A 24,592-nucleotide genomic window follows, 5' to 3' on the forward strand; every position below is an offset into this window, starting at 1 on the left:
AAAAATATGTTTCTATTTAGTATAAAAATAAATTTCTAACTGAACAAAACGAGCGAACGATGTAAATAAATTACAATTCGAAATCATTTTCAAAAAGTAAAATCAGGAAGTTTAAATAAAAAAGTGGTTATTTGTACAACGGCAACTGCGTTATTTGCACTTCGATGCCAACTTAGGCGTAAAGTTTTCTTATTGTAATCACTAGCAAACATTCCAGGAAAACGTAATATGTTCTTTGATATTCCGTGGCTGCAACAGTTGAAACCAAAGATGTATAGTTATCTCGATGTATACCAACTTGTCACTCATTACTTGGTTTTTTCAATGTTTTAACATTCTTTTTTATAAAATACGATCTAGTATCTTTGTTGACGATGTCTAGGCGCTCTCAATGCTAAAAATGTAAACAAATATTCAACTCTGTATAAAATACTAGTAGTAGAAGTAAAAAAAAAACAATTTTTAAAGGAAATGGTTTGCATAGTAAATCAAAAAACATGATTGCGTGGAATAAAAATTTAAGTTTGAATGAAAAATTTTGAAGATTTTTTTTTCATTTTTTTTATACATTTACTTTAAAAATTACAAAAAACTCTCGCAAATGATTTCTTGTAAGTAAGTGCTTAATTAAGTGCTTCATAAGTGCTTAGTTATGCAACTTTTTTTTTTGAAGTGAGGTTTGAAAAAGCTTAATTTAGATTTTAAATAAAAAGTTACAATTAATTCCATCAATACAAATCTTTTTTTTTTGACACTACGTTATTATAATGAAATTCTTGGCCATGCACTAAACTCAATGAAAGAGCTGGCTAAATAAACTTTTATGCATTTGTTATAATTCATTGGTTGTAGAAAAATGCTACCAAAATATGCTGTATATAATGCTGTATATAATGATCTTATCATAATACTTAATAACTTATGGCTATGATTTCCTAGCAACTAATTTTTTGGGCCTAGGCATAACAGTAAACTGTATATAATGTATATGGGTACCTGGGTGGCATAAAGTGTATTTAGATTAACCTGGAAGTAAAATATATAATAGGTAAAAATAGGCGTATATTAGTAAACTAATGCGGATTCGATTAACAGCTTTAAAAGATTTAAAATTAAACATTTCCTTTTTTTTTTTAATTAAAAAAAAATTAATATAATATATTTGTATAAAAACTATTTTTTTCTTTGATATAAATAATTTTTATATATGGACCAATTTGCACTGGTATTAACAGAAATAAATTTATATAAAAAAAAATTATATACTTCTTTTATGTAGAACTTCATCTGGTTCATCGTCTTCTTCATCCAGTAATCTCTGATGTGAGTTCTTAATGCGTTGTCTTTAAATAATTACATACATTAAAATAAAAACTGTCAAAAAATAAAATCTGAAAAAAGAATAAAAAAAGAAGAACAAGCAACAGATTAAACATACTTTCTGGTAAAAGCAAATACAACCCAAATAAGCCCACCAAGAGTTGCTGCAAATGCCAGTGATCCAACAATTATATAAACAACCATGTAATCTGAAAAACATAAACCGACTAAACATTATGGTTATCAAAATAGAGACGTACATTACTAAAACATAAAACAAATTAAAATCTGCAGACAAAGTTAACAACATGCCGGATTTTGGCAAGAATAAAATATTATTTTAAATCTTTTTATAACCAGTACAGTGGATTGGCTCTTAAACACTTTGTTAAATAAAATTACTTTAAACAAAGAATTAAACTTTGTTATTAAATTATGCAATAAAGACAAGTTTAAAAATAGTTTTTTTTTAAAACTTTTATACTTAAATAAATTAAAACTTTATGACAATGATGTTTTTTTTTGGTTGATTTATTGGTAAAATTAAATTATATAAAATTAATTTAATATAGTTAATTTTCTGAATTGGTTTTAGTGGCTAAAAAGTTTTTAAAAACAAAAAGATTTTTGGTTCAATAAGGTTTTAAGTTCTGATTATACAAATTTGTATCTCAGCAAGTATCTTAATAAGCTATATGAAATGAGATTACATAAAAAGAACTTAACAACACTAGAAGAGCGTCGAATACGAGGATTTTTTCAACAAAATAAAGAAAAGTTGCAAAGAGATTTTTTTTATCTTCACTTCCAACATAGCTGTAAGCAACCACTATTAGAGTTGGAAGTTACTGGAAGAGAAAAGATGAAGTTTATAGAGCAAGATAACGATTAACAGACCACTTAAAGTATTGCAAATTTTATGAATCAGGAAAACAAGATAAAGGTAGCGAATTCAAAAGAACTGATGTTGGAGGAAAAAAACTGGACAAATAAGAATATTTAGAGCATTTAGGAACAGTCACAGTAAAAGGATAAGACTTAATAGAATGACGAATAACACAAGAATAAATTTTAGCAGATGGCACAAGAGGCGCTAGCTCTTTAGAGCAGTGCCCATTATAGTATTTAAAGAAAAGTTAAACAGAAGCAATATTACAAAAATGTGACAATGGTTGGAGGTTGGCTTCAAGAGGGCATCATTGGAAAACCCACCCTAGATAATTAAATAGATTTGAGATAAAGATAAAGAATAGAATCCTGAGTAAAAAAGTAGCGAACACGATAAAGAGATACAACCTCAGCAGTTACTAATTTTGCAATTGATTTGATACATGGTTTCCAAGAAAGATCGGAAGTAAGAGTTCGCCCTAGAAGACAAAGGGTAGATAACTCATCAAGTACATTACTGTTCATAAATATAGGAAGGTCTAGATTATTGCTATAATGATTAGCTGAAAAAAATTGAGTTTTATCTGAGAAGTGAGGTCTTTTTCAAGCTTAAATGCCTCCTCAAAGCAATAAGAGAGTAGCTTCTTATCAAGACAAATATAAGCGAACAATGCCACTTTAGATGTGGGAATATCTAGGAGATTGGTAATGTCAGTTAAAAAAAGTATAGTGCAAAGGATAGAACCTTGAGGAAATCCTGAAGTTACAGGATATAAGGAGTGCTGTCCATCGAGGACAACTTTTATACTACTATTGGGAAGGAAGGATTTAATAATCTTAAAGATGCTTCTTGACACAATGTAAGAGGAGAGCTTTAAGAGAAGACTAAAATGCCACATTTTATCAAAAGCTTTAGAAATGTCGAGAGCAATAGTCTTAGCCTCTCCACATCTATCTAATGCACAATAAATCGATTGATTATTACTGTTAGTTAATCAGCTGTAGAACAAGAAGATCAAAATCCATATCGATGATCAGAAAACTATTAGATTCAAAATAAGAGATTAAGTGCTTGTTAATAAAGACTCAGAATTTTTGAAAATTGGGATAACAGATGCTACTTTCCAGCATGCTGGAAAACAAGACTTTGATAAGCACTTGTTAAATAGTTTTGAAAGTATAGACAACAGCTACAAATAACACTTCTGCAAGACTATAACAGATATGTTGTCTGGACCACAAACTGTAGAAGAGTCTAAGCAGGAAATCACTTTAGATACAGAAGCTGGAGTGATACGATGTCAAGCAATGGATCAACCTGTTTGTCAGCTATATCAAGCATTTGCCTCATTACTATTAAGAAACCCTAAGCCGTAACAAAGGGCTCCAAATGTGACCTTGACAAAGTACACCAAAAGTACAAACAGGGACACCATCCATGCGCAACATGGCACTGTTAGTACTCTGATATTTTACAATTGTTGATGGAATCAGCCTCTCTGAGAGCTACCACAGAGTTTGGAAAATCTGACTATCTGCCAGCCTGAGAACCATAAAACTGAGTTTTAGAGCTGTACTTTCATTAGGAGATAATAGAATGAGTTACCTAGTCATACAAATAGAGACACTAGCAAAACCCATGGATTGAGTCAAAAAGATCCAGCATTCAACATCCTAAACTGGAAAAAATGTTTTACAAAGGCATTTACGCCACCCTAATAGATAAAGAAGGGGTGCAAGGCTGGTTAGAATCTGCTTACCCCTTAGGTTGGATAAACTACTCAATATTTAAAACAATTGAAATATTAACCTTTTTTGAGTCATAACCAAAAGTTAATTAAGTCATACTGTAAAAGTAATGCTACATATATTTTTTCTCATATAGAGTTGTCAATGTTTGTCAATAGATAAATAGAGTTGTAGATGCTTGGAATGGTTTACCATCTCATATTATTAAATTGATAAGAATTAATTAATTTAAAAATAAACTTTTATAAAATAAAAATAATTCAGGCTATCGCAAAAGTTATTTATCACATAATATTATATAAAAAATTATTATACAAATTCAAAATAAATCAAAAAGCCATTTAAAAAAAATGTTTTCTCTAGAAATAATATTGTAAAAATATTTCTTTTTTAAAAGATATTTCTTGAAACAATTCTTGAAAAAATTTTTTTTTTGAAACAAAAATATTTTAATTAAATATTAGTAGCTTTTCCTACAAAAGACATTTGACAAAAATTGAACTTACCTCTTTGCTTTTCGCCTGGACCAGCTTTATTCATATAAGCTAGTTGAACACTGTCTTTTGTTGTAGCTGGCTCTCCTGTTGTTTGGCACAGTTTAACATCACTGCATTCAATTGCATAGCAATGACCATTTAAAAGATAAGCTATATCACAATCTGGTCGGTCACAACAAACATTGATGCAAGATTTCATATCTTTTTTTCCAACAGGATGGAATTTCCCAGCTTTAAGTCCTCCTTTTAATGTTTTGTTTTTCACTATTTCAGTGTTTAAGCAAGCGCTTTCTTCACTAACATCAAGATCTTAAAATGATTTTACAATAAATAAATTCAAAGTACAAAATAAAAACCTTTTACAAATTGCGTAAAAATAAAACTCACCTGTTGACTTTTCTTCCTCAGCTTCTTCTTCTTCTACTTTTTCTAGGAAATGATCCATGTAGGCAAACTTTGGTTCAACTTCATTATCTCGAAGATCAACAGCAGTGCATGCAGATTTTTTAAAACATTGTATGCCATAGCATTTCCCATCTTCCATGTAAGCAACATCACATTGCTTTTGTTGCTGGCAACATTTATTGATACAAGTTGGCATATCTGTGACACTTTTAAAAATTTGGAATTTCCCAGCTTTCTTTCCACCACGCAATGAATGATCTTTAACTATTGGTTGACTAACACATGACTTTTGTTTTGGTTTCAGTTTAGGCTTACTGCTCTTTGCTGTTACTGTGGGCTTTATTGTTGTTTGATCTGCTGATGTCACAGGTGTATCAGTAGTAGAAGTAGTAGTAGCTAGATTAAAATAATTATTTATTTTTCAATTTAGTTATATTAAACTTATACATATGAATATCTTTAAAATAAAGAGCTCTAATTACTTTAGGCTTTAACTATAACATATAAACTAGTAACTTAGAGAACCTTAACAATAAAGCAAAAGAGATCTTTAAAATGTAGCAAAAATTTTAAATTAAATAAAAATTTCAATACTTAGAAGCTTTTTTGTCACAATTTAGACAAAACAATTCAGCAAAACTATAAACTCATTAATACCAAAAATATAAAAACAAAAAAGTTTTTGTTATATTTATATATATCTTATAAATTTTACTTACCTAAAGTGGTAGGTATTGGTTCTTCTTCTAATCCACGGACATATTGAACCAAAGGATTAAACTTAGTTGGAGGAGCTGGTATTGTTCTACATAAATCTTTATTTTTACAAGAGACTAAATAGCAGCTGTCTCCCAACATAAAAGCTAAGTTACATTTCTTATCTCTATCTACACAGCATCTGTCTACACATTCTTTCATGTCTTTTAACCCTTTTATCTCAATGAACTCACCAGAATTACGACCACCTTTCAATGTTACATTTGATTTGAGAAGTCCAGGAGTACACTTTGAGTCTTCTTTAGTTGCATTTTCAGTTGTTTGAGCAACATTTGTATTAAGGGAGTGTAATGCATGAAGTAGGTCTTCATCTTCAACCTCTTGATCACTACTGTTTGAAACAGAATTTGCCGGATGTGATTGCAATTTTTCACTTGCAACCAATGGCATTTTCTTTACAGAAGCCACAGGTAAAATTGAAGGTGCTACTGAAGATGAAATGTTAACAGATTGCAGATTCACTTTAGGTGTCTTCTCATCTTCAATAATAAAATTTGTTAGTAAATTTAAATATAATATCAAACAAAATACAAATAAAACAAAATAAGGTAAGTAGTAACAAAAATAACTATTCATCAAAATTATTCATCACAAGCCTTCACTCTTAGCTAAGATCTAGGAGCCTGTACTGGTGTGTCATGATCATAAAAATAATAAAAATATAAAATGCATTAAAATTGATTTAACACAGATGAAGTACAAGTATTTTTGTCTCTCAAGAAGAACATTAAAGAAAATATTTATTTAAATATTTTAGAAAATCTCTTGAATTAAATCTAAGATTAAAAGATAAAAATTTTTCGAAAGAAACTCACTGATGATGTCATACTGAAATAAAGATAGGAAAAGATAAGCTAGAAATACTAAATTCCATTCCCAGTCCCTACTGTGCTCAACTTGTTTCTTTGTGCAACAACCTACTTTGCCAAAGTTTGTGTTTTAAAGGAGAAAGGGTTGTAATATATATATATATATATATATATATATATATATATATATATATATATATATATATATATATATATATATATATATATATATATCTGTGTGTGTATGTATAATTTATTTTAAAATTTACAGAGTTTGGAGCCGAGGTCAAAAAACTCCAGCTTTAGGCTCTGTTATCATTAAAATTCTTAGCTCCAAAAGAAACAAATTACAATAATAAAATATTTCATAAAATATCAGGTTTTGGTGATTATATCAAGATTGCTTGATATAAACTTAGATCCAGAAAACACCCTCTCTACACTTAGTTGTGAGAAAGCCATAGGAGTGTCTACTCTGCACACTTCTGTATCCTTTTTGGGTATTCCTCAATTCCTTCAAAAGCTGATTTCACTTTTAAATGTTCCTTTTCTTCCGGTCGTGACAGTTCATGAAATTGTATTTAAGGTGTTTTTATTTATAAGATTAAATTTGGTCACACTTCTCAAGTTTTCTTTTTTATCAAGCACTTTTTCAAACTTGTCTAATTCTTCATCAGAATTAGATTTACTTAAAACTGAATGAAGTGCTGTAGATGATTCAACTTGTAGATGATTCAACTTGTAGATGATTCAACTGTAGATGATTTAACTTGTTTTTCCGCGCAGCGGCCTTGTTCGTCAAGGTTCGTGTTTCGGAGTTATAGAGTTGAGAGAGGGTTATAACCACTATTAAGTAGCCTCCTCATCTGTAGTGGCTTTATCAGCCTTGAGGAGGTGAATAACAAAAAAAAAAAAAAAAAAAAAAAAAAGATGATTCAACTGTTTTTCTTATTTCATCAAGTTATTTTTGCTTTTAGGCCTTGTTTTGCTCATATATCTGATTCTCTTCTAACAATATTCTACAACTAGCATCAACATAAACTGCAGCTAGAAATGTATCATAAATTTCTTAATTTATTCACAACATATCCGACCTTTGCTAAAAGTAGGGTAGTGTATGTATCTTGTAAAGCATCACAATTAGCTAGCTATAAATATGAACAACACAGCATATCACCACAATCTTGGTATGTTTACACCCTTGGAGAACTAAGGTTAGATTTTCTTTACCAAACTACTGCACTTTCATTCTCGTTTTTATCATGTCGCAAATGCTCCTCATGTTGCTCATCATGTTCCTGTATAGCTTTATCTAGAAAATTTTCATCATCTGAATTTTTATTTAAGTGTCTCACTAATGTTTTAAAGTAACTTTTAAAGTATCGTATGCAACAAACATGATACAAGAAATAATTTTATCAAAAATAATTTTTAAAAAAATGCTAACACTTTTTTGAATGTATTTAAAAACAACTTTTTATACATCAGCTCAAGTATAATTTATAAAGTATTAAATTTCTAAGTGGATCAAAGTAAGATTAAAATACTTAACATTCAATCTATACATATAATGTCAAAGTATCAAATGCTTTATTTATCATAAAACTTTAAATGGCATTATTAATTACAGTTTAATTTAACAAAAAAAATTTTCATACAAAAAATAACTTCATAGTACATTAACAAATCCCTTTAAGAAAAATACTCATAATTTGATCTTCCAAATTATCAAAAAAAGGAGCTAGCTCGGAACCGGCAAAAAATATTTTTTGGCAACCAGAAAGTTAAATTAACTAAATTAAGTTAAAAAAATTAATTTTAAAAAGAATTCTTTAGGATTAGAATAGTTTTAGTTTAATCATTTATTTTTAAAATTTTGTTTTATATATATATATATATATATATATATATATATATATATATATATATATATATATATATATATATATATATATATATATATATATATATATCAATAAAGACTCATCAGCATTTCTGATGAGTCTTTATTGAAACACAGTATTAAGTGAAAAATTTTTATTAAGAGATTTTCTACTAATTTATTATTGCTCTAAGAATTCTTTAGGATTAGAATAGTTTTAGTTTAACCATTTATTTTTAAAATTTTGTTTTATATATATATATATATATATATATATATATATATATATATATATATATATATATATATATATATATATATATATATATATATATATATATATATATATATATATATATATACAGGTGCATTGGCTCTTCATGCCGCCTGTATTTAAAAAGTTTTGGGATAGTATATTTTGACCATTTAAAAAAGACTTTATGAAAAAAAGTAAAGAAGTCTACAAATTAGGAGAAATTTCTTGATTAATCTATTTAATGTGTACATTAAATAAAAGATTTGTAATTTTTATTAAAAGTTTTATTTTCTAACTTTATACAAAAATTTTTATAAATAATCAATATATACTTTCTCAAAACTTTTTAACTGTAACTATGCCGTTTTTTCCCCTATGTTTTTCATATATATTAGATTCCCTTAAAACCTCTTTGGAAACAAAATTATAACTCAGTATTTTTTATGTGCTGAAGTTATCTTTTTTGAATAATTCAAGTCCAATTTAAGCTCAACTATCCAATATTAAGTACATGCAAGTCCATTTTCTATAATATTATTAAAAAAAATTATTCAAAAGTCAATCTGGTACCCAAATGAAGCATTTTTAAAATAAAATTTATATAACAAATGATAACAAAAAACTTGTAAAAATTCATGTTTTGTATTCTTAATACAAAGTCTATAACTTTTGACTTATTTTTAAAGAACTTTTTTTTTATAATATTAGAGAAATTAAATAGAAAATGGACTTAAGGATGTAAATATTGGACAATTAAGCATAAATGGGGCTTAGATTATTCATAAAAAATACTGAGTTATGATTTTTACTAAAGGGGGGTTTAATGGACCCTAGTATATATATACATATATGTATATATACATATACATATATATACATATACATATATATACATATACATAGATATACATATACATATATATACATAGATATACATATATATATATATATATATATATATATATATATATATATATATATATATATATATATATATATATATATATATATATATATATATGTATATATATATATATATACATATATATATATATGTATATATATATATATATACATATATATATATATATATATATATATATATATATATATATATATATATATATATATATATATATATACACACACATTAACATATACATACATATATATATATATATATATATATATAGAACCCTTAGATGTTGTCCGAAAGTTTTTTCCATATTTTGTTGACATAAAATAAAAATTAAAATTCAAGACCGGAATTTTTTTTTTTTAATAATGATAGACTGCCTGCCCCAACCAAACCCTCAGTCGATGTAGCAGCACTCCCTTGCGGGTCAGGCTATTTGTCAGTCGATGTAGCAGCACTCCCTTGCGAGTCAGGCTATTTGTCAGTCGATGTAGCAGCACTCCCTTGCGAGTCAGGCTATTTATCAGTCGATGTAGCAGCACTCCCTTGCGAGTCAGGCTATAAGATAGTCGATGTAGCAACACTCCGCGCATGATTTACAGTAAAAAAAATAAAAATAAAAACATTTTATTAAAAAAAATAAAAATAAAAACATTTTATTAAAAAAAATAAAAATAAAAACATTGTTTATATTGTTAAAAACATTCAGAATGTTTTAAAAACATTCCGGTCAATTAAATTTGCGTTTTTGTGGTTTTTTTATATAACAATTAATTTGTAATTAAATTAATGGTTTTTACTTTCGTCCAACACGGAAATGTTGGACGAAAGTTAAAAGTAATTAAAAGTGACGTATATGTTGGCGTAAGAATCACTTTTTTCCTTCCGCTCTTCCCAAAGCCAACAAACTATAGATCTATATATATATATATATATATATATATATATATATATACACGTATATATAGAACCCTTAGATGTTGTCCGAAAGTTTTTTCCATATTTTGTTGACAAAAAGTAAAAATTAAAATGCAAGACCGGAATTTTTTTTTTTTAATACTGATAGACTGCCTGCCCCAACCAAACCCTCAGTCGATGTAGCAGCACTCCCTTGCGGGTCAGGCTATTTGTCAGTCGATGTAGCAGCACTCCCTTGCGAGTCAGGCTATTTGTCAGTCGATGTAGCAGCACTCCCTTGCGAGTCAGGCTATTTGTCAGTCGATGTAGCAGCACTCCCTTCCGAGTCAGGATATAAGATAGTCGATGTAGCAACACTCCGCGCATGATTTACAGTAAAAAAAATAAAAATAAAAACAATTAAATTTGCGTTTTTGTGGTTTTTTTATATAGCAATTAATTTGTAATTAAATTAATGGTTTTGACTTTCGTCCAACACGGAAATGTTGGACGAAAGTCAAAAGTAATTAAAAGTGACGTATGTGTTGGCGTAAGAATCACTTTTTTCCTTCCGCTCTTCCCAAATCCAACAAACTATAGATCTATATATATATATACATGTATATATATATATATATATATATATATATATATATATATATATATATATATACACACATGTATATATATATATATACATATATATATATATATATATATATATATATATATATATATATATATATATATATATACACATACACATATATACAAATATACATATACATATATATATATATATATATATATATATATATATATATATATATATATATATATTTATATATATATATGTAAATATATATATATATATATATGAAATTAACTTGTTTCTTTTATTTAATCTATTAAATAAAAGAAACAAGTTAATTTCAAAATCCAAACACAAATAGGGCTGTTAATCAATAGGGTCTACCCCAGACTAGACCTGACCTGTTTGAACTGGATCTGGGTCTCATTATTATGGACCTGAAACCCACTAGAGCAAGACCTGTTAGAGTTGTAAACCAAATGGGTTAGACATGAGTTATATAATATTTAGACCCATTATACCCAGACCTTACCAAACTTTTCTTAACTTATGCCAATCAGAACTTTTAAACTTTCTGATTTTATTTATTATTATGCATATGAGCCAATAAAAACTAGTAATGCTTTCAGTGGTTAGGGACTTAAAATCAAGGCTGAGATTTGATTCCTAGTCTGACCATATCAGCAAAATTATTGAGCGAATGGCATGAAATTCTAGATAAGTATTCTTTAGAAGTGTTCTGTGACAAGACAGTTAGGTCTTTTCAGGATACTTAAATAACCAAGAAAAAAAAAAGTTTTATTGATTTCTATACATATAACTTTGCTGACCACAACACTCTCTTTTTGACAACAACATAGATAGATTATTTCCCATCTTCAACTAGAAAAAGAAAATGCTATTTCAAGTTTACCATGATAAAATGATTGAAAATCCTGATCAATTTTAATTTCTATTAGTCGGCTTAAAAAACTGGGATGGTTTGTTTATAATGTTGGTAATGTGAAGGTCTTTGCTTTTTTAAAGGTTAAACCTTACAAGGCTAAAAATAATAAAGATTTAAAACATGATGATCATATTAAGTATCTAAGTGGGAAAGCAAATAGAAAATGCTTTGTTCTCTTGCATATAAGAAATTTTTCATCATGAAAACAAGCTAATCTTTTATTTAATGCTTTTATACTGTCTAATTTTTCATTATGTCCTTTATTTAGGATGTTCTGCTCAAAAAGTGATATAATCTTATCAATAGAAATCATAAAAAAGGACTCTGCATTGTTCACAAGAGATCTGATCTCTAATTGGATATGCTAAAATTAGATAATAACCCAAGGATCCACCTCAGGAATTTGTAGTTTGTATTAAATTAAGTTTTTAAATCTATTAATGGCTTAAATCTAGAGTTTGTCAGATCTTTTTATTAAAAAAACCTCGCCAATAGACTTTTGATTTGTAAAAAACTAATGCTACCACTCATTACCTCAAAACATAAATACAATAATTTATAAAGAGTCCTGGTAACAGGGACTCTGTATAAATTATTGTATTTATGTTTAGAGGTAATGATATATCACTTGACTTGATGAACTGGTGTCAAAACAATCAAACTAATCTCTACAAAAAATATGTATACATGAAGATGTGTGCATATATTAAAAGAAAAAAATATACAAATATATACATACATACATACATATATATATATATATATATATATATATATATATATATATATATATATATATATATATATATATATATATATATATATATATATATATATATATATATATATATTTAAAATTCTGCACTACTCTTAAAGCATGGCTATTTCTAAACTTTTGCATTTTTTCTTTAAAAACATGCAGTATGACAAAGTTTAAAATGTGACATTAAAACTCTAAGATTTGCATCAAAAACTGCATAATAATTTGTCTCTGAAAACTAGACTTTAGTTGTGTTTTTTTAATTTTTCCATACCATCACATTGACAGGTTAAAACAAAATTCTAATTTGTATTCATGCAAAAATCAACTTATGAATGCATCAAAAATTAAAAATAAATTGTTAAATTTTGTTAAAAAATGAGAACTCATGTATCAAGGCATCATAAACTTTAAACATTAAATCTTAATTATATATTTTTAAAGCTTTTTTTACAGGTATAGCATAAACAATTAATTTACCATTTTAGTGAAGAGCAAACATATGGGTAGAATGCTATTTTTATTTGCCTGAAATAACACTTCTTAGAGAGCAAAATTTCAAAAAATTTCTTCTTTATATGATTTATTTAATACTTCCTTATATAATTCTTTAGTTATATTATTAAATTTATTAGTTATTGAAGTCAAGTATGTATCATCTAGCTTTAAAGTCTTAGCCTAAATAAATTATCTATTTTAGGCTCTAAGGTCTTAGCCTAGATCTAAATAAATTACTTTTCTGAAAAACTATTGTTTAACTAATTGCTTCCTTTAATTTTTCATTGATTTTATTTGATTACATGGTTAAGCTTGGTGATTTTAATCTGATTATTACCTTTACACTTATTGAGGTTTAGGTTTTATTAAAAAATTAACAAAAAAACTTGACTAACTAGTGTGAAAACTTGAAGTTGTTTTGCTAATAAAAAATAAACTGTTTAACTTGCATGTTTTTAACCATTAAGAACAGATTCCTAATTAAAAAGTGATTCTAAATGCATTATTTCATTATTTCTGCTAAAAAAAATTTTATTCTTATTAAAAAAATTTTAATTATTATTATTAAATTTTTTTTTATTGCTTTAGCTACAATTTAAATCGATTCTAAATTTGGGTTTAGAAATTGTTTAACTTGATTGTTTATGCAAATAGTTTATCTTAACAACCACTTTGAAACTGGCGTTTCAAAGTGGTTGTTAAGATAAACTTTGAATTTCTTTGAGATGTTCTATTTAGTGAGTGTTTAAATGAATAAAATGTTTTAAAAACATCTTTTTTTAAAGTTGAATGTTGATGTTTCCATACATTTGTGCTTTGACAGGTTTCCAAAATTAATATTTAATTAAATATAATATTATAAGAAGATAAAATTTTTGGCTCTTGCTTTACCTGTTTGATTAATAAGGTCTATAAGCTCCTATTTTATACTTTATACTATATCAACCAAATGGATCTTTACAAAGGTGATCTTGGATTAGCAACTTATATATCATACTTAGTATTCATGATTTTATTGTTTCCAATAACACCTAAAGTCTAAACATATTTTGCTTGTTTATAATACCCTGAGAATTCAACAGAGTATAACTAAAGTTACAACAGATTCAATGGAAGTTTTACATCAGTAAAAACATTTTCAATTTAAAAAAAAAACTAACCAGCACTACTACAACTATAAAAATTTATAGCAAAAAAAAGTTTTAATATTTAAATAAAAAGATTTAAAAGCTATTTTTTCTCAAGAAATTTATTATCAAGTTATTAGTGGGTGCTTTGTGGGTGCTATAGTTTAGATAACATACCAAAAAAAGGAATAAATACAAACCTTTAACAGAATTTGTAGCGACAACAGCGAATTGTTGAACATTTGCAGAAGAATGATCATTGCTCTTTTCTGGTATTATATTTTGAGTTGATTCTTTTAATGGTGCTTCAATATGAACAGCATGGGTCAAGTCAGCTCCTAATTGAGGAACAGAGTGAACAACCTGTGAGTTTAATGGGGTCACTGGAGGGACTTTGAGCTGATGAGTTATTACAGCAGGTATGCTAGCTGTTATTGTTGCATTATGTGAAGAAACTGGAATAGTGCTTCGTAAAAGTTGATTAGTTCCAACTTTTCTGATATAGGATATCTAAAGAAGATAAAAAAATTTTCTTTTAAACACCAACTAAACATGCAAAAAAAATTCAAAAATATTGAACTAAAAGTTTAAACATTTTAAATAAAACAATAAAGCATTCTGCTTAAAAATCTTGAGCAAAGCTTTTTAGTACACTAGTAAGAAAGTTTGGCATTTCTACATTTATAGATAAAGTTATTGACACCATCAAAAACTGAACCTGTGAACATAATTGCAATTATAGTTAGTTGTTATCATTATTATTATTATTATTATAAATACAAAATTAAGTAATTATTTTTATTAACCATATACTAAATAAATATTAACAGTGATGGATCAATGCTAAATGATGCTGAGCTTCAAGGTAAGTGGATTTTTTTCATAAGTGACAAAACCCATGTTTAGTATTTCTCACCTCAAAGCTTAGCATCATTTAGTAGGTGGATGGGTTGTGTTAATAATAACATTTTTTTCATTTCGATTAGAAAATTAGTTAAACACCTGTTTGAACATCACTGTTGATTGTTTACACAGTTGATCGTGAATGTGATGTCCCTGTCTTTGACAGCATGGACCTTGCAGTGGCAAGTAACTTTTAAACCAAAAATAAAATTCAGGGTAATAAATGTTGTGGTGATTGACTGCAAACTTTTGTAAAAGTTTCATCCAATGAGTTTGTAAAAAACAAAAGCTAAAGGTATGTTTTCAATAATTTAACATTATTTTTATTTCATCTTAATTACTAACTTTCAAATTTGACAACTATCATTTTAATAAATTGCTTTTGTCCCAACGCCTTATAATATTAAACTTTCAGCTTACTAATTTAGACAAATCAGAGTTTTCAAAAAATATAAAGAATAAACAAAAATTTAACTTACTTCATTACAAACATTTTCACTTATCATTTCTATTAAAAATAGCTAAAACTAATTCAAACATGCTCTACTAGATATATAATAGAAAACCTAATGTACCACATAAAAATTTCATAAAACTCAGAAATTGAAAGGATGTCCAGAAAAAAAACTTTTGCAATGTATGATTGCCAACATATAAAAAATTTCCATTTAGTGAGTTATTATATACGAGAAAATTATATTTGAAAGAAAACTTTATGAAAAATTGATGAAGGATCCCAGCCTGAAAAATTGCTAATTTTAGAAAGGTATAAGTGCTAGATAATTAGTCTTGTTTGGTGACTTTAATATGCTAAACAGTGATGAGCAAATATTTATTGGATTCAACATGTCTGATATGTTTTCAGATTTGGAAAATTTACTATTTCTTTTGAATCATCACTGTTACTAATTTCCTTAGCTTTAGGCAAAGAACAAGACTTAAATTTATGAGTAACTGTAATTCAAATAAAATTTGCCATGTATGCTTTGAATTGAGATCATGCTTCTCTAACAAATTAATATAAAAAAGTAAATGTGTGACAGCTTTAGATTAGTCCATTTACAAATTTTTAAATAATAATTCTTTATTTGTTACTTCCTTTTTTTTCAGATTAATAAACAAAACAAAAATGAGTAGGGCAACTTTTTTTAGGGGTTGGGGATAACAGATTAACCTCCAGAAACATTTTTTTTGAGAACCACACTTTTGATAAATATATTTTTTGATGCCATTATGTGCTTTTTCTCAATTCAAAATATAAATTCAAAAAATAGATGACATCTTTTTTTTTTTCTTTCAAAAAAAAAAAACATGATGTCATCTATTTCTCAATTAAGAGTGGATGTACATCTTTTTTCTCTAGTTCAGTCATCATTGCTGATGATATTGATGCATACACATCTTCGAAAGTAGGACCGGGGCAAGCAGGTGTCAAGTGGGGAAGGGGTGCCTAATGGGTTTATGCCAAAAAAAATTTTAACACATAAAATCAAATCCAAATTGATGCACAAAATTAAAATAAGTTAATTTATAACTTTTTCTCCTTTGAAAAAAAATATTGTTTACCTTTTCTTAAAGCCATTGTAGTTTTATGAACACCCATCACTGTGCAGTCACAGTAGTTTTAATACACCAAACAATATTAAAAACGCATTGACTGTGTACATAACGATTATAAGAGAAATTTTCTTAAAATAAAAGTCTGAGTTTTGTTTTCTGCCATAAATGTGGGAAATCTTGTAAAGCAGGTATGTAAACAATGATTTGTGTTGCCTAGTTTTCTATTTCCATTTGAAATAAACACAGAATTTTGTAATAAGAAACTTATATTTATGCCAAATTTTTTGTTGTTGTTAATTCACTTAAGTTAATTCACCTACTCAAAAGCCAAGAAGACCATTACATTTGAGGAGGGTACTTCAGTTGCAGTTGCAATCCTCTCTAAACTCTTTAACTCCGAAACACAAACCTTGAGAAACAAGGCTACTACATGGAGAAAAAAGTTAATCACAGTACTACCAGGGATGCAGTGGGGATAAAACTCTGAGCCTCTCACATATGAGGTAAGCGCTCTATGACTACAACACAAAAATAAGACAGATATAGCAACATTGATGATTAACAGTTCAGGAGATTTGTCAAAACACCAAACAGAATATTTAACTTTAATGGGTATCGTGGGCAGATAAAAGACCAGACAAAAATGCTTAGTATCCACAAATTATTAAAGAAAAAATATCTTTTAAATATGATATGTATATAATAGTGAAGTTGTTATTTTGCATATGAATGATATTTTGTAACTGTAATTTAACTCTAAATATAATAATATTTTTAACAATATTCAATTGATATTTTGTAACTAAATGAATGAGTGCATATGTCAACTGATTTGAATAGGAAAAATATACATTGGAATGTACATACATCAACTGACTTAAATAGGGAGAAAATCCAGGAAATGTACATATATAGTGCCCTGTTATTGTTGACAAAGGCAGGTTTTAGTTATGGCATTCATAAAATTTAAACTACCAAAATTTAAAGTATTTAAAATAATTCCTTTAACACTCTTTTAATCCTCCCTAAACCTCTTATCTAAAAATTTCCATACCAAACAACCATAAACCACCCATCCCAAACCTCCCCAAACCTTCTAATTTACAATCCATCACAAACCTTTTAATTTACAATCCATTACAAACCACCTAATTTACAATCATACAATCTCTCGTCTTTATTTTACTTTCTTTTTTTATTTTACTTTCTGGTAATTATGATTTCACATTTCTTAAAACTTTTTTAGAACATTTCTTTCTTTGTACTATTATTAAACATTTGCATTTAAGAAAACTAAAAAAAAACTACCTTTGGATAGTATGCAGAAGGTTTTGCTTTTTGAGCGCGACATGCATCTACACTAGCACATTTCACAGAAAAACAGTTTGAACCAAGCATGAAGGCTAAATGACATTCTGTCATTTCACAGCAAATTCTTCTGCAAATGTCCATATCTTTAACTTTACCATGATCCTTATATGCTCCTGCATCTACACCACCTTTCAAAGTCATATGATCTAAAACTTTAGTTACAGGGCAATCGCCTGCAACACCTGTAGCTGGTTTTAGAGGTCTGCTAATATCTAAATGCAAAAAAAAAAAGATCTAAAAATAGTAATTAAAATAATTGTCCTTAAATAAATTTTATAATTTATAAAAACATTTAACATTATACATTTCTGAACTTGGGTTTTAGAGTATATAGAGATGTATCGTGTTTTTTTGGTTCTTTTTTTTGAAAAAAAAAACAAAGAGGTCTTTTTTTTTTGGGGGGGGGGGGAATATTTAAAAATTCATTTTTTAAGCATACATTTAACTTTAATAGCAATATCTTAATTCATATTTTAATTTTAGATTTAAATAGGACAAATAATACCGAAATTTACTGACATTCTTTTTATTTTGGTATGCTTAAAGGCTAACACGGTTGGAGCAGTCCTGTATAAAAACTTCATAATTTAATAAATAATATAACTAAAAAATCTTCCTCAATTTAATCATAATTGGCTTTAGTGTTATATAATAACATTTATTTACATTTATTATATTTAATTACTTTTAATCTTTGGTATATACATACATACATACATACATACATACATACATACATACATACATACATACATACATACATACATACATACATACATACATACATACATACATATATACATGTGTGTGTGTGTGTGTGTGTTTATATATATATATATATATATATATATATATATATATATATATACATATATAAATATATATATGTATATATATATATACATATATATATATATATATGTGTGTGTATATATATATATGTATGTATGTATGTATGTATGTATGTATGTATATATATATATATATATATATATATATATATATATATATATATATATATATATATATATATATGTATATATATATATATATATATATATATATATATATATATATATATATATATATATATATATATATATATATATATATATATATATATGTATATATGTATATATATTATATTATCAGACGTAACAAGAAAATAACAAAATTATGTAGTAAATATGATTTTTTTGACTATTTTTTATCATTTAAGGACATTTTACTATGGATAAATAAAAATCAATATTTTTCAAGAACAAATACATAAATTTAACAGATAATAGAAAATAATTTAAAAAAATCATGATAGAATTAAATAGCTAATATTTTATATGATGTTTCTTTGCTGCAATTACGCTTTGTATGCGGCGTGGCATACTCAAAATGCGCTTTTTAACCGCTGTTTGCAGCTCTTCACTGTGGCTCCTCACATATATTAGTTTTTCAATCAATTTCTGCTGTATTGTTATTGTACTTTTGGCCATTTTTCACTTAAGCAGCTTCCATACATTCTCCATTGGATTTAAAGCCAAAGAATTTCCAGGCCAATCCAAGACACCAATAATTTTTTCTTTCAAAAACTTTGTAATAGTTTTAGACTTGTGACATCATGCATAAAAATGTGTTTTTCTTCATTTAGGAACCATCGTGCTAACTGTGGTATTAGTCTATTATTAAGAGCTTCCTTATACTGATCTTGTCTCATTGTACCTTTTATTATATGCAGCCTTCCAGTACCTTGAAAATTAACTACCGACAACACCATGACAGATGTAGGATGTTTTATGTTTGACACAATGCAATTTAAGTAAAATTTTTCACCCACTCTTCTTCTTACAAAGCTAGATATGTCACTCATGACCTGAAAAATGCTCTCATCTGAAAAAAAAACCTAAAAAACACAAATAAGGTTTAAAATGATACCAAAATCAAGTTAAACTTTACAATTAAAGATTTTTATTCAGCATTACTTTTTTTTAGTCATCCTCTGTTAAGTTTTTATATATTTTTGTTCAGTTAAGATGTTTCTTCTCCATAATGGATATTAACTTTGGTTTATGTGGTTTACGTGTTGACCAATGTGAAGTTAAACCAAATTATTAAAGACGTCTCTGGACTGTACATTGGGAAATATCAATTCCCTGTTCATTGACAATCTTGTTCAATAAGCTGACAGGGTGTTTTCTTTGTTGTAGACAAATATACCTAATTTTTCTGTCACTCCTGAGTGTTGTTAACCTTTTTCTACTACAAGTACCTTTACAAGCAGGTTGTAAAGATATGTAAAAATCAAGTTTTTGCTTCACTCTCTTAACTGTTTTGAGAAATGTTGAGTATCTCAGCTGTCCTATATTGTGACATGCTTGTATAATTTAATAATCCACGAATTTCACCTAGTTTTCGTGGAGAAATATCACAAGCCCTCCCCATTGCTGAAAAAGAAGGTAATATTTAATAAGATTGTGTACTTATCCATAAAAAAAATAATTTTATATATAATATAATTGTTAGTCACAAAATAATCTTTGCAACGAGGTATTCCGATAATTTTGTTTGTAGAAAGAAACACTTCACACAACGGTTCTATACAACGTACGTTCTATACAATAATAAAAGAGTAAAAGATTAAGTGAGGAGCAAAAATTTTTAGTGGTGTTTTTTAGTTTTTTTCACAAGTCTAATAATATGACAAGCCACTGTATATATATATATATATATATATATATATATATATATATATATATATATATATATATATATATATATATATATATATATATATATATATATATATTTGTTAAATAAAATATATACTCATATTTGTTATTTATATATATATTTATTTAACAAATATATACTCATATTTGTTAGATAAAAGTTTTATGCTTAGCATAAAACTTTTATTTAACAAATATGAGTAAAAGTTCCAGGTAATAAAAGAAAAACTATTCAAAATAAGATGAGTGAAATATATTTATTAGTTAAATTTTAACAAATATTCTAAATTTTTCTCTAACACAGAAGGTCTTTCATATAAAATCTTCAGCTGTGTATGAGATTTACAAAACTATAAAAAACTCTTTATATTGAACTTCCTATAAAAAGTTTAAAAAGGAAGTAATTAAGGTTTATATAAAAAAACTATAACTAACAAAAATATATTATAACTTGATTCTTGTTGGTAAGAAAATTTTAAAAGTAATGTGAAAATAATTACTTTCCGTTTATATGTTCATTGTGTCATGTCCCTGTTTATGTAGGTGAGCTTTATAAATAAGAAGTAAATTCTCATTTGAGAGTTTTAACAATGGAAATAATTTAAAAAAAGGTTCATTTTTATGGCAATTAAAAACATGCTGATCAAATTTATCTGAGCTAATACCTATTCTGCATGTGTAGATGTGTAGATTAGTTCTTAACCTTAGGTTATTAGTTTTACCAATGTATCTTGTTTTTCCATCACATCCATTACATGATAGAAAATAAATAATATTTTTCGAACTACATGTTATTGAAGTTTTAATGTACCATACTTTACCAGATGATGTGGTAAAATGGTTAACAAACTGAAGATACATAGTATATAACTTACAACATTTTGATACGCATTTTAAAACCTTGCATTCATCATTAATTAAAACTGGTTTCTTATGAAAAACTGATGTACTTATGTGTCTTAAAATATTTTTTGGTTGGCGTTGTGATAGTACAATAGAAGTGTTTTCAAAAATTGATTTTAATTTATTGTCTATAAATTAACTAAAAATTGTTTTAGTTGTTGAAGTCTGATTTTCATTTTTGTTGGATTAAATACAAAACAAATGATCTGTTTAGCCAATGTAAAAGGTATGTTTTCCTTTGAATGTTTAGGGTGATGGCTATTGTAATTTAGATAATCATGGGAACTTGTAGGTTTACAAAAAATATCTGTTTCAATAATGTTGTTATCATGTAGAATAACTGTGATGTATAAAAAGTTTAAAAACTGGTACAGTGTGGTTTTCGTATATGAAATTTTCGATAGTTCTTCTGTATATTTGATATCAGTATGTAAAGAATTGAGACACTTTAACAGCAAATTAACATTAATTGATTTTAATAAAGCGACAAAACCATAATTTTAAAAATTTTAAATATTTCTTAAAATTTAAGTAATAAATATATTTTATATATATATATATATACATACATATATATATATATATATATATATATATATATATATATATATATATATATATATATATATATATATATATATATATATATATATATATATATATATATATATATATTGTATGATTTGGAAAATTGTGTGAATCAGGAAAACACGAAAATAAGGAGAGAGTTCTAAAGGGTTGAAATGCAGGGAAAGAAACTAGACAAATAAAAAATTTTAAAACATGCAGGCACAAATACAGTAAACAAAAGAGACTTAGCTGGACCCACTCAGATAGAGTGGGTCCAACTACGTTTACAATGCATTTTTGGACCTTGTCTAAAAGAGAGAAGGCATCATTAGAAGAACGGGTCTAAATATGACAACAGTATTCCATACAGGGACAAATAAGCGATTTGTAAAGATAAAATGGCAAGAAGCAACCTTAGCAGATTTTAATTCACCAATTGATTGAATATATGGATTACATGAAAGGTCAATAGTAAACAATAATCCAAGAAGACCTAAAGACGAGGACTCAGTGAGAGGGTTGCCATTTAATAATATAGGAATGTCAACAGTATTGGGATAGTTATTTGCAGTAAATAACTGATTTTGGTAAGAGTTTAAATATACAAGGCATTGTAAGCCCCAATCTGTTACAGAAGTGAGATGGGAATTAAGATCAGCTGCCTGTTCTAAGCTATCAAAAAGAAAAGATTTATTGTCAAGACAGGAGTACAGAGTTGAGTTATCATCAAATAGAATTACTTTGGATATAAGATTGTCTAGAAGATCATTAATGTAAATAAGAAACAAAATAGGACCTAGGATTAACCTTAAGGTACTTCAGAAGTTACTAGAAATGAAGAATAGTGTTGGCCTTCCAGTATGACTTCAATAAAACAGTTAGAAACGATTTGAAACTCAAAAACTTTCCCAGATACACCATATGAAGCAAGCTTATGGAGAAGACCAGATAGCCGAACTTTGTCAAAAGCTTTATATATATCAGGGACTATGCTTGGAAAAAAATGTGGGCAGCAATTTGCCCTCCCCCCTGCCCCAGCAAAATTTAGTGGAAATATTGCCAAATATACGTAAAAAAAACCACCATATTTGCCATAAATTTATATATATATATAAATATTCATTAACTTAAGTCTAATTTAAGTTTAATTGTCCAATACTTAGTTCATGTTTAAGCTCATTTTCAATTTAACAAGTCCCTAATACTGTTTTAAAAAAAATTCTTTGAAAATTGATAAACTAAGTACTCAAATTAAGGGAAATTTTATATACATCTTTATATTAAAGATATCAAAAAACCTATAGAAGTTCATTTTTTTTTTTTGATAATAGAATCTAAAAAAGGATTAACACAAACTACCTAAAGGAGTTTAAAGGCACCATAATGTCTATATACACATAAATATATAGAGAAAAAATCTTTAAATTATTGAGTGATTTCTTCTTGTTCTTCTTATTGGTAATCAATTATGGTTAAGTTCTCTATACAGGGGGCATAAATAAAAACATGTTTATCCATTTATTTAAACCTCTGAAGTACAACATGACAAATAACCATTTCCATACAGTATGCCTAGATATATAGCTAATTTAATTTTTTTATTAAAAATACAAGTTAATTTAGTGTTTATACATGTAATTGTGCTTTTTTTATACATGTAATTGTGCTTTCCTTTATTCTAGTATATTTTTAGTAAATGATCATTAGATCATATGCTAAAAATATACTAGAATAAAGGAAAACAATTTCAAAATTTATTCCTAAAAAATCTAAAAAATTGCTTAAAAAAAAGCAGAAAAACACCAAAAAAATGCAAAAAAAAACATGATTTTTTTTTTTTTTTAAAGCATTTTTTTTTTGTGTTTTTCTGCTTTATTTAAATCAATTTTTAATATATAAGACAAGGATAGTTATAGCAAAGTTTTAAATATTTACGACAAGGATGGTTATAGTAAAGTTGCTTCTTTGTTAAAGGAAGCTTCTATCCTTCTTCGCACAACTCAAAATACAAATGCAAGCAAGCCACAGTCAAAACTCACAATAACCTCTAGATCACAAAGAGCTAGAGGAATGCTCAATGAAAGTGGTTCATCGAGTTTATTTAGGCGCCTTAATTGAAACGATAAAATAAGATCATCAGCACAATACAGCAGCCAAATAGATAATTGTAAAATAGGCAATCAAAATAAAGCAAAAAAAAAATGACAAAACTTTAAAACTTGCATTAATTTCATCTAAAAAAA

General features: G+C 26.8%; 1 protein-coding gene across 4 annotated transcripts in view; it reads right to left on the minus strand.

The window, feature by feature from the left end:
* Nucleotides 1-24,592, minus strand: part of LOC100209524 (uncharacterized) — a 48,043-nt gene continuing 23,451 nt past the window's right edge. For all 4 annotated transcript variants that reach the window (XM_065795324.1, XM_065795322.1, XM_065795325.1 and 1 more), the window contains 8 exons: nt 18,091-18,365; nt 14,520-14,829; nt 5,579-6,115; nt 4,842-5,255; nt 4,464-4,763; nt 1,439-1,529; nt 1,267-1,343; nt 1-394 (listed from right to left, as the gene is read on the minus strand). In XM_065795324.1, coding sequence (XP_065651396.1) covers nt 357-394; nt 1,267-1,343; nt 1,439-1,529; nt 4,464-4,763; nt 4,842-5,255; nt 5,579-6,115; nt 14,520-14,829; nt 18,091-18,365 — 2,042 coding nt within the window. In that variant the 3' untranslated portion in view covers nt 1-356. The remainder of the gene's footprint in view (nt 395-1,266; nt 1,344-1,438; nt 1,530-4,463; nt 4,764-4,841; nt 5,256-5,578; nt 6,116-14,519; nt 14,830-18,090; nt 18,366-24,592) is intronic.

Source organism: Hydra vulgaris, chromosome 04 (assembly GCF_038396675.1).
Source record: "Hydra vulgaris chromosome 04, alternate assembly HydraT2T_AEP".
NCBI classification, from domain to species: Eukaryota; Metazoa; Cnidaria; class Hydrozoa; order Anthoathecata; family Hydridae; genus Hydra; species Hydra vulgaris.